Raw genomic sequence first — 18,136 nt, forward strand, 5'->3', positions numbered from 1 at the left:
ATGATTAGATTTTGGAATCAATCCATCGAGCACATTACAGGTTATCAAAAAAAAAAAAAAAATTAGTGAAAAAATTTTATTTTTGGATTATCTCTGTACGCACCGCACAGATGAAGCTCAATTTTTTCACAGCTTGTAGGAATTAATAAGCCTCGTTGAATGCCACTTTGGAGATCAAAATCGGTTCATCCGTTCAAAATTTACAGAATATTTACATACATACGTACGTACATACAGTCGGACATCCTCTTGAAAATAGTCAGAATCGCTTCCTAGAACCTCAAAACGTCGAGATCTGGTCAAAACTTAGTTTTCGAAAATCGGATTGAAACCAATAAATTCCTTCTTTTTTTTTTTTTTTGGAAAATTTTCAATTTTTTTGGCGGGAAGTTGAAAAATAAATTTTTAGATAAGAAAGCATGTATACGGAAAGACAAAGTTACTAGAATATTCTATTCTAGTAACCATGCGGAAAGATTGGAACCCGACTGGTTACTGTTCTGCACCCGACTCAGTACGGTGCTGGAAGAAAATGCTCGATCGTGGTGTAGCGCCACACTGATTACTGTGCGAAACCTGACTGAGTACTGAGTCGGGTGCAGAACAGTAACCAGTCGGGTTCCAATCTTTCCGTGTAGTAATGAACAAACCTTATCAGACATGAACAGATCGGATCAGGTTTGATCATGCCCGGCTATTTTTCATGTCTGATCAGATCTGATCATTTTTTCCCGGGGATTTTATATAAATTATTGAATAAAATTTTTTTGCGACTCCAAGACACACTTTATTATAAATACAATTTTAAATATAATATATTAAACTATACATTAATTGTAATAATTTCATGATGAGGATTAATATACCATATATTGAATACAGATACTATTATTAATACAATCCCTAGTGGAAATTTTTCGGAATTTTCTTTGAAAAACTCAGTTCTAAAGTTCTAAACACTTTTTCAGAGTTTTTCAGAGAAAAGTCCGAAAAATTTCGGCTAGGGATACTTCAGACTCCAATCAAAAAATATTTATCAAATATATTCAATAAATTTATAAATAAAATTTAATTCGGTTAATATCTATTGAACACCAAGAGAGCCAAGTATTTGATTGTTAATTTCTATTTGATATTTTTATTGATCACATATTAATCAACCTTTTAAAATAATTAATAATTTTTTTACCACATTTGTGCAGAAAGTTCAAGTTTCTGTTCTGTTTAGCAAGAAGGAAATTGGATTTTTCTCATATGGAAAAGTAAATAATTTAAGTACGAACATATGCCAATCTTTCTTCAAACAATGATAGAAATTTGAAGTTTCCGTTGCAGATATGGTAAAAAATACTATGCACACCTTGGATGGGGCTCGGGTGGGCAATTACACATACGGGTTGGAATGTCCTACTTTCTTCCCTAGGTGTGCAATACTTTTTTTCATATCGTCTGGCTTGAAACTTTGAGCTTCAATGCCTGTTTAATCAGTCGAAATAAATCAATGCGACTTAAGGAGTTTAAAATCGACAATCTATTTTTCTAGTTTTCTGCAAGCTAAATGAATTTTCATGATACCGGCATTAAAACTTCAAGTTTCAGTGTTTCTACAGCCAATCTAAATAAGATCATTTCTGGCCAATGCCACGAATATTAATTGCAATACCTTCAGTAAAGCATCTTTTTGTCCGGTCCTTTTTTTTTCGTTTCTATTCAACTGTAAATTGAAAATTACAAGTCACGCTAATAGTTGTCTGCATCATTAGCCTTAAATTAATTTATCCCTAACTGGCTGCAGCACTGATACTTCTTGATTTCAATGCAAGTAATGATAACCGTATTAAAATTTTATCAATCAATTAAAAAAAAGTTGAAGCATTAATTGAAAAAAAGACCACGTAGTTACAATTTATCCGAGATATAGATTTAGAAAAAAATTATTTAAAGTTGTTATCAATTAGGAGTTAAAATGCAATTTGGCGGTCCTGATTCACGTTGATTTACCACGAATTACCGTGAATCCCGGTGAAGTACCATGAATCACGGTGTATCACGGAGAATCACCGTGAATCGCCCTCTAGTGGTTTGGATCTACAGTAAATCACAATGAGAGCTCCCTGCGATGTGACTGTGAATCACCGTGATGTATTACCTTTACTATTACTGTGAGTCTATTATTATTACTAGTCTAAGAAATGAAATCTCTTTCCAAAAAATTGACGTCTCGGGTCGGATAAATAATTTTTCGGGCTATGCAAGGCCAATTTCAAAGAAAAATTATTCTTGGAGACATTAATAATAAATAGTATTGTCATAATATATTATAGAATATACTATATTACCATGAAAAAAGGTATTTTTTACTCTGTCGAATAACAGAGGAGTATCCGTGTCAGAATTGCTCTCAAGTTTGGAATATGTCAGCTAGAATGAATTTTGTACCAGGGACACCTCAAGCAGCTAGGCGCTGTCTCGTGGCGAGCACTGAACTACTCCCGCTGCTGCTGCCTAGCACCGGTGTCTTTCCCCTTCCCAATATTTACTTAATCTCCCAATAGTAAATCACGGTAAATCTCCATTGCTCAATTATTAAACATCACCGTGATTCTATCCTGATTTTACCTCGAATCACCAGAAGAAATCACCGAGAATCATCATGGTAGCTCACGAAAATTTTACCGTGTCTCACCGTAAATCACTATGAGAAATCACCGTGATATCACGGTGAAGGCTCACCGTAATCTTACGCTGATATCACTGGGAATCACGTTGATTCACAGCGATTCACCGTGAATCGCCATAATTTCACCCTATTAACGCGCATGCGCAGTAATTACTTAATTGCATGTAAAAAAATAGTGGGAGAAAAGATCATTCTTTTACGGGCTTGACAGGGGTTGTCAGATATTTTCGGCTGAGTTTTTTTTCGGAAACAAAATCTCTAAATACAAAATACAGACCGCACATTGATGCACTACTGTCTAATCTAGCGAAGTGCGCTTAAATTGTTTGACAATATTCGTTTGTTTAAGAGAAAAACTCGGCCAAAGCTTCCATTTACTGCACAAGTGCAACAAAGATAGTACCGTTCGTGGACTTGAGTGTAATAGAGAAAGAAGTACGAACCCCTGTTAACTACATAATATTGAGATGCAAATTTTACTGAAATTTATTTACCGAATTTCGTTCAACTCCCAATTGATAACAACTTTAAGTAATTTTTGTTTTAAATCTATGTCTCGGAGAAATTGTAACTACGTTATTCTTTTCTCAATTAATGCTTTATTTTTTTTTAATTAATTAGTAAAATTTGAATACTGTTATTACAGTTGGAAGTCATTGAATATTTTTAAAAAGTGGGGGGCACTGTTCAAAAATGTCTTTAAATTGTCTCATTTTAACTGGTTCCAAACACTTAAACTCTAAGTTTCAATTCAGATAATGATAAAAAATTATGTGTGTGACATGAGATAAAACACAATTGAAAACTTCATGTGGTGGCAGCCCTCGCTTGCCTTCATCTCGAGCAGCCAATCTCACCCTCATCTAAAATTATTGTGCTTCACCTCTTGCCACACAATATACTATTAATAAATATTACCTAAAAAAAATATAATTTTCTAATCTCAACTGTCTTTTTTTCTAAGTATTTCTACTGAAAAAAATAATTTTTTTACTTTATTTAAGTCACTCAAAATATAAAATTGGACGATACCACCAGGTTCTTTGGACTTGATGGACACAAATACGATGCTAAATTTTTCAAAGCATTTCATTGAATTTTATTCTTTTGACATTGTAAAACAAAATGCCTAAAATAAACAATCAACAATTGGTATCATTATTTTGAATAAATAAATACTAATATGGTAATTTCATTTATACATACTCTATAATTGATGGTAATGGTTTATATCGACATATATATTTATGACCAAGCTCTAACGAAGCATTTATCCTAACCATTTGAATTTGTTCGGTATCATTTCCATGTGATTTTAAAGTTTCTTCATAAAGCTATAATAATTAAAAATTAAAAATTTTTCATTTCTATATGAATAAAAAAAGTCATTAAAATTATTAGCTATAGATATCATTATTTCATTAATCGTATCTATCATTATCAATAACTCCAATCGTAGGAAATTTGAAATTAACGAAATGAGTTAAATTTAATAAAATGAATGTTTCATCATTTATTTATGACTTCATCAGCAACTGTAATAAAATAAATGAAATGTTCAAAATATAAACTTAGTGTAATTAATTTTAATGTTTATCATTGTTCTTATTTTATTACATTTGCTGAGAAAGTCATAAACAAATGACAAAACATTTAATGTATTTAATTTAACTCACTTTGTTAATTTTTAACTTCATGCGATCGAGGTTATAAATATTATTCTTCGTTATTTTTTAAATTTATAATTGATCATTTTTTAAAATAAAATATTTTACCTTTTCACCTAGATTAAATGGTACAACACTATCATCTTCAGCGTGTAATATCATAATAGGGCATTTTATATTAGCAGTATGTTTATCAGACTCAAATCTCAAATTATTTCCATAAAATGGCTGCACAATTATCCAATCAAACCATGGTAGATGTTTAAAAACTTGAGCAAAAGGATGACAACGTAACTCATCAGCTATATTATTAAAAGGAGATTCTAAAAATAATCCTGTAGGATGTATATTTTCAGCAGCTAATAAAGCCAATGCATGACTTGATACTCTAAAATAATATTAAATTTTTATTTATTATCATTTAATTTTTAGTTTCATTATTATTATTATATATTATTATACCCAGTTCCAAGTGAATGACCCCATACAAAAATAGGTGCGCTGTTATTTACTTTATTTATAAGCCATTGTACTACATATTTACTGTCAGTAACAACACCAAGTTCTGATAAATCAGCAGGGTCACTGTCACCGTAGCCTAAAATAAAAAAAATATATATACAAATGTACATATTTTTTTAAATTATCTAAATATTATATGCGCATAAAATTTATCAAGAGTAATTACACTTACTTCGATAATCGAAAGCAATTACATGATAATCTAGGTCTTGAAATACTTTGTATAATTCAATTCTATGACTACTTCCTCTGTTTCCACTATTACCATGCATATATAAAAATACTGGTTTACTTGCATTTGCTAAGGTTGCTTCAAAATATTCATCATTGAGTATCGTAGTGTCATTGAGTAAAGATCGAGGTAACATTTGCCTACAATCATAAACATTATTAATTATAGTTTAAATAATTAATATTATAATAATTTTAATTTTAATTCATTACCATGCTCCAATTTTAACATTTTCATCAGTGTGTAAATAAAAATTTCTTACACCTTCCAATCCGATTGTTTCGGGTTTATTAAAGTCTAGACTAGGGGGCCAGTGTACTAAAATAATATTACATTAGTTATATAATATTATTGACAATAGTTAATAACATAACAAATAATATAAAACTTACCGAAATTCAAAAAAAGTATTTTACGTTGGAAGTTATATGAGTAATGAAATATAAACGGACAAATACCAAATATAATTATATAAAGAATAATAAATATTTTTAAAGTCCATAATGTGATTCTGTAAAATTAAAAATTGGTACATTAAATATTTATTATTATGGTACAAACAATTAAAATAAAATATCAACTCAGTGACAGAAAGGAAAAGAATAATAATAAAATAAACAATATCAATAAGACAGAGAAAATAGTGATTATACAAATAACTGATTAATGAGTAATTTATTAATTTTTGAAACCTCGGCTTACTGTGAAAACTAAAAGTTATAAAATAATTTAATAAATAATCAATGGTAGGTAATAAAAAAATTTGTTTAACAAACTGTGTATTGTGTGTATGCATTTATATGAATTATTAATGAATAAAATAAAATACTATTGGGAATTCTCACAATACAATAATGACACACAATGAATAAAGTGACTTAGCAATTTAAATCAAGCATAATTTAACTTACATTCCCATATACCAAATATCAAGGATGATGAATGGCACAAAACCAGCTAAGAAATATGCCCATTGCATTTTGTTAGTAAGTATGTAGCATATAACCCAAAAAAATAATTATTTTATTAAAGCAGAGTAGAAAATCCTTTTATTTCAGATATTTTTTGTTATGATAAGTATATATATATTTTTATTGTTTTATATATAAATCCATAAATGTTTTGAAGCACCAAGTATTTCTCGCGGATTAACAACATCAACAGGAGCTATTGTCAATGTGCAACCTATGAAAAAATCAATCAAGTATAGCAAGCAGCATGTGGTATCAACAAAGTGTGAATTATACTAGGGTAGTATTAGTAGAAGTAGTAGTAGTAGTAGTAGTCATTAATAATTTAAAATGAATCATTTTAAATGTCATTCTGACAATATAAACAGTATATTTTGTTATTGTATGTTGTGAGTAGTTATTGTTTTCATTTAAATTGTAATTTTAAAATGTGCTTACGTTTAAAATTGTAAATCAGTGAAAATTAAAGTTGTTTTTTTTTATAATTATTTTTATAAACAACTATAATTGTTAAATTATTAATAATTTAAATATACCTGCTTAAGTTCATATTTGAAAGATCAGAGAAAATCCAATTACTGAACATATTTTAATAAATATTTTTAATCAACATTAGTATGTTTAGAAAATATAATTTTTTATTAGTTGTCGTAGACAAAAGTTCAAAAAAGTCATAGATTAGAAAATTTATTGATAAAAACTTATTTAATATCTACGTTAGTTCATCAATATGACTGATATAATTTGTTTAAATACACTTGTGATTGATTATATGTAATTTTGTTATTTAATATAACGGAGTGATGTTATAAAAACCCTTTTTCTTTAAATGAGATTTTGTAATAATTTGTTCTTGTTAATTGTTATTTAGCCAATAATCAAAGTAGAATAAAAAAAAGTAAAATAAAAATATACCTTTTAATTGTACGTATTTTAAAAATCCAATAAACCATTGTATTGAAAAAAAGTTGAAATATATATTTATGAAATATAGAATATGGGTATATGATTGATATTGATAAATATCGTATATATACAACGATCAAGGCTCACTTTGTGATGAAATATAGAAAAAAAAAATATTAGGTTGTCAAACCATGTTGACGATAAACGCCATCTGAAGTATTATCAAGATTTTATTATGATAAATGGTTGAGGAAAACAAAAATAATTATAATCAAACGAAAGTTGATGAAAATTACATGTTTTTAGAGGCATAAATGCGCACATATTTGTAGTTAAGTAATCTGAAAAAAATGAATGAATAAATAAGTCAGTAAAAGGAAAAGTAAAAGTTTTCCTCATGTTGCGAGTTCTAATTCGAATAAAATTTTTTCTAGAAATTTTAATTTTTAGTGAAAATTAATGATACTTAATAAAAAATAACTTTTTTAAGTGCATAAAGTTATTGATAATTTATATATTGTAAAAATTTAATTATTAAGTGTCATTAATAAATTTAATTAATTTCAAAAATTTTATTGTTGATCTTTACTTCCCTGTACTTGAAATAATAGATTATTGTTAATATAAGTTATTATGATACTGAAAATATAAGACAATTGAAAATTTCTTTTAAAAGTCTTTTATATGCATTTTAATCGATTTTTTATGTTAACGTTAAACTATTTTATTTGAATATAATAAGATGTAGGCTGCCTTTCGACTTTACTATCATAACTTATTATCAATTGAATGAAAAATTTCTAATTAAAAAAAGGTCGTAGTGATATTTGTAACGAATTTCAGTCACACTATTTGTAATTTTTCTTTATTCACTATACATTGTTAACATATTTACGCAAATTTTGATAATAAATAAATTTCGCCTATTTCTTATGATTTCATAAAATAAATTGAATTTATATCCCAAGATTATTTATGAACGTAAACGAACATGTAAAAGAATGTACATATGTTTTTGTACAATAATTATTGCTTGTTTATATATTTTCTTTATTTATTTATTTAAAAAATAAGAATTTTATTTCCCGCTTTGAAAGTTTGTGACTTTAAACTATTGCGCCATCTTTTAAACACCACCAAGAAATACAAATATTTACGGAGTTCTTAACAAATACATATATTATATTTTTTTTTAAACATCAACTAAAATTACTTTTCAATAATTTTTATAAATAATATTTTGCTCTAGTTTTATATTTAAATATTAATTACAATAGATAATATAAATTAAAATTTTTCAATAACAACTAATTCAACTTTTTAACGACTTTAATTTCTCCATTGACATTATTGTATTTAAACACTATAGGTGTCGTAAGTTTTCTCGTCTTTATAAGAGTTGATCTGGTTTGATCACTGATCATCATTATACAGCAAAATAGAATCCAAAAATGGCTGCAGCCATGGATCCCGTACGTGAAAAAGCTCTTCAAGATTATAGAAAAAAACTTATGGAACATAAAGAAACTGAGTCACGATTAAAAGAAAGTACGTACATTATTGTATTTATAATTTTATTTACTTTTTTCCATTTTCTATAACTAATCCGAAATAGTTTATGTTCCTAACCTCACAACTTGGATCATGATTCTGTCAATTTTTAAATTTACTATACATGAAAACAATTGTGTGACATGAATACAATTCGTTAAAGTGTATTTAAAAGTATGTATGATAGAATTATTTATTGATTTTTAGTGCGTGAACATTCGAAGGATCTTGCCAAGCAGTATGACAAATCAGAAAATGATCTTAAAGCCCTGCAAAGTGTAGGCCAGGTGAGTAGTTCAGATTTAGTTATTTTTTTTTTGTTTACATTTATTTTGTTTTTAAAAAAAGTATAATATTAAAAATTTTATTTTCAGATCGTGGGAGAAGTATTGAAACAGCTGACTGAAGAAAAATGTAAGATTTAAATAAAATTTAATGATTAAATAATAGATAAATTGGTTGATCACGTTTGTAAAGATAAAAATCTGTTTCAGTTATTGTAAAGGCTACCAATGGCCCACGTTATGTTGTTGGATGCAGACGTCAATTAGATAAAAACAAATTAAAATCAGGAACAAGAGTAGCTCTTGATATGACTACTTTGACTATTATGCGGTATTTACCCCGTGAAGTTGATCCTCTGGTATATAATATGTCCCATGAAGATCCTGGTGATGTAACTTATTCAGCTATTGGAGGACTGAGTGAACAAATTCGTGAACTGCGAGAAGTCATAGAGTTGCCTTTATTAAATCCTGAACTCTTCCAGCGAGTAGGTATTACTCCACCAAAAGGATGTCTTTTATATGGACCTCCTGGAACGGGAAAAACACTTTTAGCTAGAGCTGTTGCCAGCCAACTTGATGCTAATTTTCTCAAAGTTGTCTCGAGTGCTATAGTTGATAAGTACATTGGTGAATCAGCTCGATTAATTCGTGAAATGTTTAATTATGCTCGCGACCATCAGCCTTGCATTATATTCATGGATGAAATTGATGCTATTGGTGAATATTATTTAATGTTATATGCATTAGTAAAAAATAATTCATTCGAATAGAATCAATATTTGTATAATGATTTTTTTTTTTTTCTTCAGGTGGTCGAAGATTCTCTGAGGGTACTAGTGCTGATCGTGAAATTCAAAGAACGCTTATGGAGTTATTGAATCAAATGGACGGTTTTGATTCCTTGGGTCAAGTTAAAATGATTATGGCGACTAACAGACCAGATACTCTTGACCCAGCTTTATTACGGCCGGGAAGATTAGACAGGAAAATTGAAATTCCATTGCCAAATGAACAGGCGAGGTTAGAAATTTTGAAAATTCATGCACTGCCAATCGCTAAACATGGAGAAATTGGTAAGGGATTTTAATTATTATAAATAATATGTTAAATATGAAATATTCACTACAAAATTATTGAGATTATAGTATCAACCGTTTTTTATTTTAATAAGTTTTTTATATTGACAATTTTATTAGTAAATCTTTTAGTTCCATTTTTTTTTTTTTTTTTTAACATTTTGAATACATTGAGTATTGTAACATGATTTTTGGAAATTTTTGAAAATTATAGTTAGAGGGTCTAGTAATGAGGTCGCAGATGTTTTAGTCGCCTTGAAAATAGCAGTTACTTTAGAATATTTATAAAATTTCAGTTAAATATTTAAAAATATTTGAAAGTTGGAAATTTTTGGGAATTCAAGATCCTTAAAATTAGGTGTTACAATATTTAAATTGAAAAAATTATCATTTTATTCTCTTGAAATGTTATTTCAACAAAGAAAAAAAACAATATTTAAAATAATTTTTATTGATTGCTTTCCATTAAAAAAAAAATTTTTTTAAGAACCGTTTTCAGATAATTTTGTCCAAGCTTTTCTCTGAGATAAAAACCCTAAACGCTAAATAAAGACACAGACCCGATGCTTTACTCTATGAACTAGTGAAGTGCACTTCAATTTTTTGACAACTTCCATTTGTTTACGAGAAAAGCTTGGACAAAGTTTCCATTTACTGTACAAGTGCAACAAAGATAGTACCGTTTATCCACTTGAGTGCGAATAGAGAAACAAATGAAAACGCGTCTTAATTAATATTTCATCAAAGTTGAAACCGGATTTTTTTTTTTTAATTCTCACTAACTTTTGTATTGAATTATAAAACTGTTGAATCGTCATTCTTTATTTTCTTTACCTTTCATTGAAATAAAAAAATAAGAACCGTTAATACAAAATATAATATTATCCAAAAAATAGTCTGTACCTTTATCATAACCGCTATTTATTATAAAAATATTGCAATATGATAATTCGGAGGTTGAAAATTTGAAAAAAAGTTATTAAACTTAATATTAAAAAATAATACTTAATTGCAGATTACGAAGCTGTTGTTAAACTATCAGATGGATTTAACGGAGCTGATTTAAGAAATGTATGCACAGAGGCAGGATTATTTGCAATACGTTTAGAACGAGAATACGTTATTCAGGAAGACTTTATGAAGGCGGTTAGAAAAGTATCAGATAACAAAAAATTGGAGTCGAAGTTAGATTACAAGCCAGTTTAACTTTTTTTTTATTTAAGCTTTCTTATATCTATGCGTTTTATTATAATAATAATTTGAATAAACAGTGAATTTTTTTCACAATCGATTTGTATTTGATTATAATTATATACAAAATAACAAAAATACAAAATTTGTTAATCAACTATAGTTGTTAATCGACTTTTTTTTCTTTCTTGATATTCTTGAACAGTATCGAATTTCCTTTTATAAAGAATAGGATATAAATTTAATTTATTGATTACTTTACTTCTCAATAAACTCCATGATTCATTTAATGCTTTAAGATTGTCATTCATTTCTGTATTTTCAATAAAAATTTCATCTTTAAGTTTAAATATTTTTAATCCATCATCGAATAATAACCACATTTGATGTTCTTGTAAGATACATTCCAACGGTTCATCCTTTTCGTAAATTTTTTGTTTAAAATTAACATTTAATCCACTGGATAGCGTCCCAGTGACATGATAAATAATAATATTACCATTGCCATAAAAACTAAGGATTAAAATAGAATAATTATCATCAACTTTCATAATTCTCATATGTTTAACTGGTAAATTATCAACTACTTCAGTTAATTCCAAATTACGTAAATTTTCATTCAATTTACTAACGTCGTCTTCGTTTATTTTGTCTTTATAACTAACGGAATTCAATTCAACTCCATTTTTGAAATCCCAAAATTTAAAAACTCCATCTCCGCCAGCAGATACTAAAATATTAATATCATGAGGTAATTCAATAATATTATTTACAAATTTAGTATGTCCTAAACAATATGAATGAATGTTATAAGCATTTGGAAATTTAGATACTCGAATTTTTTCATCTCGATCAGCCGTAATAATAAAATCATTATTAGAAGTAACCAGAACATCAAGTAGCATTGATAAATGTCCGAGTATCAGTTGTCCTTCATTAGCATAATTGGAGGTATGGTATAGATAAACATCACCAGATTTATCAGCAACTACTACATCATTTTTTGGAGTAAATTGAACTTTACTTGCTGCTCTTACTAGTGTTCTATTTGATACAAGAGTATTATCTTTACGTTTGTAAAGACACAATTGCTTGCGATTTGTACAAACACAATAATATTGTCCATCAGATGAAAATGTTATTGAGGTTATACCGTGACATGCTTCAATATCAAGATTGTTATGAAGCTTAAGATTATCACTGATTATTAATTTTGGAAGTTCAAATGATAATTCACTTTTTGTTTTGTAATCATATGATATAACATTATCAGCACTACACAAAATTATATTTGAGTTGAATACTGAAAAACTCATTATTGCAGTTATCAACAACACGTGCTTGGAATACTATTTGCTATTTGCTATACTATATTTAACAATTGAATATATGTATACATGTTTATAATACACATAGAGGTCGACTCATATTCAATTTTCTACAGTATGTTAAAAATAAATTATTTAAAAAAAAAAAGTTAAAATTAATCTTATTTAATTTATTTATTCTATTTAAAAGCTGTTCATTTCAATCTAAAGTTTATATAAAAAATAAATTTTAAATTATATAATATATCAAAAGAATAACATATACATTTCTTTTATTTATGTACGAGGAGTTATTGTACATTGAAAGAAATTATTTACAAGGTGAAGCTGAATAGCTAAAATATATTCATATTTAATATAAGTTCATAAATTTTAAAGTTTTACAAAATCCTGAGTGTGAATGTAGCAGATATCAGATAATTTAAAAAAGTATATTAATTAAATTAAAAAAAGGATGTACTAATTTTTAAATTATCTAAACACGCACTTTTTAATTTTTATTACACTCACATTTTATTTATTTACTCCATAATTCATAAAATCGCTAATTGCCAGCTACTTCTACACTCATAAAAAATCTTACTTATTTTTTTTTTTATTAATCAACATACTATAAAATAAAAGTATATAAATATAATCTTTAAAATTGTTATTTTACAAAAGAGATAATTTATAATAATAATTTTTATATCATGATTAAAATCACAATCCTAAAATATGAGTGTGAATGTAATTGACAAGTGGAAATTTTTAAAATTATTGAAGAAATAAATAAAATGTAAGTAGAATGAAAATAAATAAAAAAATTCGTATTCAGATAAATGAAAAATCACTCCGTGCATTTTTTTTTTAATTTCATTGTTTTAATTCATTAATTTACTTGTTAAAAATTTATAAATTGTCTCATGTCTGCTACATTTAGACTCATTCATAAAATTACATTAATGACTACGATATTTTGACGGATATCATTTCGGTGTAATCACTGACATTTTAATAATTTTTTAAAAATAGTTTTGTTTAACGAAATTTAATGATTAGACAAAAAAAATTTTATTGATCTATTAGGCTTAGTAAAAAAAATAAACAATTCAGGTAAATATTTTATAATTTATAAAAATTAGAATATTTTAATTTTTTTATCATTAAAAGATGATAAAAAAAATTTTTCTTCAAAATTATCAATTATAAGCATTAAAACTAATCTTATATAAATTCATATGAAATATATTTATTCAGCGGTTTTTTAGTCATGAAGAACGCTTGCGCATTATTTCGATTTTGATATGTAAATTCGATATAATTTTGCTTCAATAAAAATTTAGCGATACTATATGTCATTTATTCATTTGTAATAAAACTTATTTTCAAGAATTATAATTTAAATAACATACTTTAATTTATATTATTTATTGATCAAAAAAATATCAAGAACGTAATAAAGCTATTCGTCTTCTCAAATTATTGATCTAAAAAAATATACAAGCAAAATAGTAAGTCATTTTTAAAAACTTTCAAATTTTAAATGAATAAACTTGCAATTTTTTAAATTTACTTAATAATAAATAGTTGTAATAGCTTATGTAGAATTTATTTAGTATTGAATAATTAGGGGTAATACTGACCTAAATACTGTTGAGTAGATCGATTATTTATTAATAACTGCAGGAATTATATTATTTAAGTTTTTAATGGCTTCATCATTTAGGAATAAATTTAATAGTTATAATTTTATAATTTGTCTTTAGGTGATTTTTTATGCAAAAAATTGTTATGTTACACTATAAAAGATATTAAACACTTAAAAATTGTTGACAAATTATACTTTTTTTTTTTTTATAAATTAGGAATTATAGTAGAAAATAAAAAATTTTTAGGGCTGAATAGATTTTGGAATTGATTGATCAAGTTGTTTTTAAACAATTTCAAAAAAACAATAAATTTTTTTTTTGTTTTTTTCGTATTTCTTAATTATTTCAGAGTCTATTCGATCGAATGATCTGAAATTTGCAGGAAAGTTGATGGCTAACAAGCTCTTTTGATTGCCACATTAACCATCCAAATCGGTTGAATAGTTAAAAAGTTATAGAGTGTTCACATACACACACACACACACACTCGGACATCATGCTGAAAATAGTCAGAATTGCTTCTTAGGTCCTCAAAACGTCGCATTTGATGAAAACTCGATTTTCAAAAGTCGGGGTGAAAACAACAACTTCCAGAATTTTTCGAAAATCTTTGATTTTCTTAGCGGGAAGTTAAAAATATATTTATTTAATTTTGAAAAATGAATGAAAATTTAATTTCATTGGTTCTGCAAAAATAACCGCAATCTCAGGATATATATATATATATGTATATATATATATATATATATATATATATATATATATATATATATATATATATATAAATATATCTACAATTCCAATATTATTAACAAAATTGAAGCGATAGTAAAATAATTCGTAATTATAATTATTTAATACGAAAATAAATGAATATGAAACTCATCATTGACCTTAGCTTACTGAACGAACTAGCTGTGTCAATGGTAAAATTAATTATAAATTACAACAAATGATTTTCACAATCTGATGTAATTGCTCTGAAACATATTTTAAAATTATTATTTGTTTACATTCATTTTTATATTCGACTATAATTTGTTCACATATATTCCACTTAACAATAATTTGTATTGCATAATAAATCGATTATATTAAATATCTTCAACAATAATTTTAATTCATCTTCAATCAAGTATTACGCCTTTTCTTTTGACCTTGATACTCTATGTTTTTTAACAGAGCCTTTACTTCTATTCTGAACCGCAAAGTAGATTCTACTATACAGTGCATTAAAAAAGAGGGGGTATCATCAAGACCTCCAATCAGACATAAAAGCTGACATTTTATTAAATATTTCAGTCTGAAACTTTACCAGTTCGAGAAAAGTGCTTTAGCTCTTCTAATTTTGACACTGACCTTTAACTATTCAAATTCTAAATTTAATAGTTGTAAGTATTGATGTATGTTTTTTTTTTTTTACTAATATTTCATTTAAATTAAATCTATATGTGATTATATTCACAAGTTTTTCATTCATGTTTTTATTTTTATAGAATCCAGGTCAAATAATAAATTTATAAATAAAGTTTAAAAAGAATTTGTATAATATAATATATAAAATGCCGGGTCAATCAGAAGCACTAAAGAAAGCGACATTTGGAATGGGTTGTTTTTGGGCATGTGACGCTCTTTTTGGAGTAGTTCCAGGTGTAACAAGAACACGTGTTGGATATGCCGGTGGCACTAAGCCATCTCCAACATACAAAAACATGTATGTTATATATACATATATATTTCTTTGTATTGCATAATTTCCCATAGTAATATTTTAAATAAAAAAAAAAAAATATTTATGTTATAGAGGTGATCATACTGAAGTCATTGAAATTGAATATGATCCGAGTGCGGCATCTTTTTCTCAATTACTGGGTCTATTTTGGAATAATCATGAATATGGATTGACAAGAAAAATAAAAACACAGTATGCTTCATTAATTCTGTACCATGATGAAGAGCAAAAAATAGAGGCACAAAAATCTCTTAATGAAGAACAAAACAAACGGGGAACAACTTTTACCACGCAAATTAAGAAATTCGATAAATTTTATCCTGCTGAAGAGTAAATACATTTAGATTATTTTTTTATCTTCCCGATAAATTTAAGTCTTGAAGATGAAAAATTAAAATACTATATCATAATTATTTTATAATTACAGCTATCATCAAAAATATCGTTTACAGTTGCACACTTCTCTTATTGAAGCTCTTGGTATCGCAAAAGCTTCTGATCTTCATACACCATTAGCTACAAGATTAAACGGTTACGTAGCGGGAGCTGGATCACTTGAGCAATTCGATAATGATCCTATTTGTAAAACACTTAATGAAAAACAGTATGACTATGTCAAGAAATGTGTAATTGATAATCAGGGAACAGGACTGTACTGCTAATGATTCACAAATTTCTTGTCCAATTTTAAACTTCTTATATTTCGATAACAATTATTAATGTTAAGAATGTTTAAAAAGGCTGTGAAGTTTTGAAAACAAAAATTTTTATTCACTATTATTAAAAATTTTTCTACTTTTTTTTTGTTTCTTTGAAATAATGTTCTCAAAGCCTAAAATATAATACGTTATAAAGCAACAGATTTTAATTTGCAAATAATATTTTTACACTTATGCTAAATTGTAAACAAACAATATTTTTCAACCTTCAATATGTTATCTTTAAAAAATTTCCAACTAAAATAATAATTTAAAATTTATAAATGTAAAAAAAAAAAAAAAAAAAAAACAATTATTCAAGTATATTGCCAACTTTATTTAATTTTTCAACCGTATCGAGTACAAATACTCTAAAATATACGGTTTATTTTGTTAACTTTTTTTTTTTTATTCACTACGTGTCCTGCGCTTCTTTCGGTAATTTAATTTTTTCATTTTTAGAAACATACACAATTTTCATAGTTCGAATTAATATTAATTAATATATTAATATAATAATTCAGTCACTCGTATTTCGATCTCAGTATTTGCTCTATAAATAGAGCTTGTATTGTTTGTACCGATCATATATTTGAAAAAATTATTTCACAGCAGTTGCACGAAATTTTTTTTTTTTTTTTTTTTTTTTTTCTAATACACAATGGTAATTATATTAAAATTCATTAAAATTATATATTATAATTTAACAAAACATATTCAATTTAAAAGCAAATTACCGATATATAATATTGATTAATTGCTGCATTATATAATCAAATATTTTACTATTCAAAAATTATCTCAGTTTAAATTATCAGATTAAAAACACATAAAATATTCATATAAAATGTTTAATATGTGACTTATTATTTCTTTTCAAGGAAGATATTTGGTATCTCGATATTTTTATTTTTTTTGTTTAATTGATTTCTTGTTAATGTAAAAACGTCATGTAACGACCTTAATATTAGTTTATAAAACAAATATTACAAAACAGGATTATTATGAAATACAATATAAATTATATAATATTGGCTATAAATTGTCTTAATCTTATGAATTAGTATTAATTAAAAAAAAAAAAAGATTAGTTCAATCTCATAATAATGACTAAATGCAATATAAATTTTAGAAAACCGCATGATTATAAGAAATTTAATATAAATTTTTTCTACTAAACTTTTAAATCAATTGAGTATTTTTTTTTTTGTGAATAAATTAGCTATCAACAATTAAAAGATTATTAATAATTATAATAAGGTAATCCTGTTGCTTAAATTAAGGTTTTTTTTTGTTATAAATATTTTAAAAGTTTAATTCTATATAATTAGATTGCTATTGATATACGCACAATTGTCGTTGATTTTACTAAATTATAAAGTATAAAATTTTTTTTAACTACTTGCAACGTTAAGATTACCTCAATTAGTTTAATGTAAAATTTCATATTTTTTTGCTTTTCCCATTTTAAAATATCAAGTTTATAATTTCAATATATTTTAAAATAAAATAAAACATATTATATTAAAACAAAAATCGCACCTTTTATTATTGTTTTGTTATAATTTTTTACGAAGAGATCTAAATGATTATAATAAACCCATCAAGTTTAATTATCATCACTGCTATTTGTTGAGATCATGAGTTTTTTTAATTATTTCTTT

At 26.0% G+C, this 18,136-nt stretch overlaps 4 protein-coding genes across 8 annotated transcripts; 2 read left to right on the forward strand and 2 right to left on the reverse strand.

Moving 5' to 3' along the window:
- Positions 1-749: 749 nt before the first annotated feature.
- Positions 750-7,167, reverse strand: LOC130664274 (lysophosphatidylserine lipase ABHD12). Of its 4 annotated transcripts, XR_008989330.1 has the most exons (10): positions 6,988-7,143; positions 6,013-6,286; positions 5,494-5,612; positions 5,314-5,419; positions 5,042-5,241; positions 4,810-4,945; positions 4,456-4,735; positions 3,887-4,014; positions 3,675-3,809; positions 750-3,598 (listed from the first exon to the last, which is right to left on the reverse strand). XR_008989330.1 is itself a non-coding variant. In XM_057464158.1 (9 exons), exons 2-9 carry the CDS (start codon positions 6,078-6,080, stop codon positions 3,770-3,772), a joined length of 1,077 nt encoding a protein of 358 aa, XP_057320141.1. In that variant the 5' UTR covers positions 6,081-6,286; positions 6,988-7,143; the 3' UTR covers positions 750-3,769. The 4 variants fall into 4 exon arrangements, 3 of the variants coding, with proteins under 3 accessions (XP_057320141.1, XP_057320143.1, XP_057320142.1); XM_057464158.1 differs by having other exon boundaries at positions 750-3,809; XM_057464160.1 differs by lacking the exon at positions 6,013-6,286 and having other exon boundaries at positions 750-3,809; positions 6,988-7,167.
- Positions 7,168-8,357: 1,190 nt separating this feature from the next.
- Positions 8,358-11,241, forward strand: LOC130664271 (26S proteasome regulatory subunit 10B). Its single transcript, XM_057464155.1, has 6 exons — positions 8,358-8,526; positions 8,737-8,816; positions 8,904-8,943; positions 9,024-9,533; positions 9,626-9,889; positions 10,908-11,241. The coding sequence occupies exons 1-6, from the start codon at positions 8,430-8,432 to the stop codon at positions 11,096-11,098; spliced, it is 1,182 nt and encodes a 393-aa protein (XP_057320138.1). The 5' UTR covers positions 8,358-8,429; the 3' UTR covers positions 11,099-11,241.
- On the reverse strand, positions 11,233-12,517 carry LOC130664272 (tRNA (guanine-N(7)-)-methyltransferase non-catalytic subunit WDR4). The gene has a single exon (XM_057464156.1). It carries the CDS (start codon positions 12,397-12,399, stop codon positions 11,233-11,235), a length of 1,167 nt encoding a protein of 388 aa, XP_057320139.1. The 5' UTR covers positions 12,400-12,517.
- A 60-nt stretch (positions 12,518-12,577) lies between these two features.
- LOC130664275 (peptide methionine sulfoxide reductase) lies at positions 12,578-16,842 on the forward strand. 2 transcript variants are annotated; one of them, XM_057464161.1, is made up of 5 exons: positions 12,578-12,732; positions 15,225-15,433; positions 15,539-15,756; positions 15,847-16,104; positions 16,202-16,842. In XM_057464161.1, the coding sequence occupies exons 3-5, from the start codon at positions 15,605-15,607 to the stop codon at positions 16,434-16,436; spliced, it is 645 nt and encodes a 214-aa protein (XP_057320144.1). In that variant the 5' UTR covers positions 12,578-12,732; positions 15,225-15,433; positions 15,539-15,604; the 3' UTR covers positions 16,437-16,842. The 2 variants fall into 2 exon arrangements, with proteins under 2 accessions (XP_057320144.1, XP_057320146.1); XM_057464163.1 differs by having other exon boundaries at positions 12,591-12,732; positions 15,345-15,433.
- The last annotated feature ends 1,294 nt before the right edge of the window (positions 16,843-18,136 follow it).

The sequence above is a fragment of the Microplitis mediator genome, chromosome 2, assembly GCF_029852145.1.
Source record: "Microplitis mediator isolate UGA2020A chromosome 2, iyMicMedi2.1, whole genome shotgun sequence".
NCBI classification, from domain to species: domain Eukaryota; kingdom Metazoa; phylum Arthropoda; class Insecta; order Hymenoptera; family Braconidae; genus Microplitis; species Microplitis mediator.

Bases quoted from the DNA above. Each gene is read 5' to 3' on its own strand.
- LOC130664272 (XM_057464156.1), bottom strand. From the start codon at position 12,399: ATGAGTTTTTCAGTATTCAACTCAAATATAATTTTGTGTAGTGCTGAT.
- LOC130664275 (XM_057464161.1), top strand. From the start codon at position 15,605: ATGCCGGGTCAATCAGAAGCACTAAAGAAAGCGACATTTGGAATGGGT. The intron at 15,757-15,846 runs GTATGTTATATA...TTTATGTTATAG, and splicing joins TCTCCAACATACAAAAACAT to AGGTGATCATACTGAAGTCA. The intron at 16,105-16,201 runs GTAAATACATTT...TTATAATTACAG, and splicing joins AAATTTTATCCTGCTGAAGA to CTATCATCAAAAATATCGTT.
- LOC130664271 (XM_057464155.1), top strand. From the start codon at position 8,430: ATGGCTGCAGCCATGGATCCCGTACGTGAAAAAGCTCTTCAAGATTAT. The intron at 8,527-8,736 runs GTACGTACATTA...ATTGATTTTTAG, and splicing joins TGAGTCACGATTAAAAGAAA to TGCGTGAACATTCGAAGGAT. The intron at 8,944-9,023 runs GTAAGATTTAAA...AATCTGTTTCAG, and splicing joins ACAGCTGACTGAAGAAAAAT to TTATTGTAAAGGCTACCAAT.
- LOC130664274 (XM_057464158.1), bottom strand. From the start codon at position 6,080: ATGCAATGGGCATATTTCTTAGCTGGTTTTGTGCCATTCATCATCCTT. The intron at 4,946-5,041 runs GTAAGTGTAATT...TTTTTATTTTAG, and splicing joins AATTGCTTTCGATTATCGAA to GCTACGGTGACAGTGACCCT. The intron at 4,736-4,809 runs GTATAATAATAT...ATATTATTTTAG, and splicing joins GGTCATTCACTTGGAACTGG to AGTATCAAGTCATGCATTGG.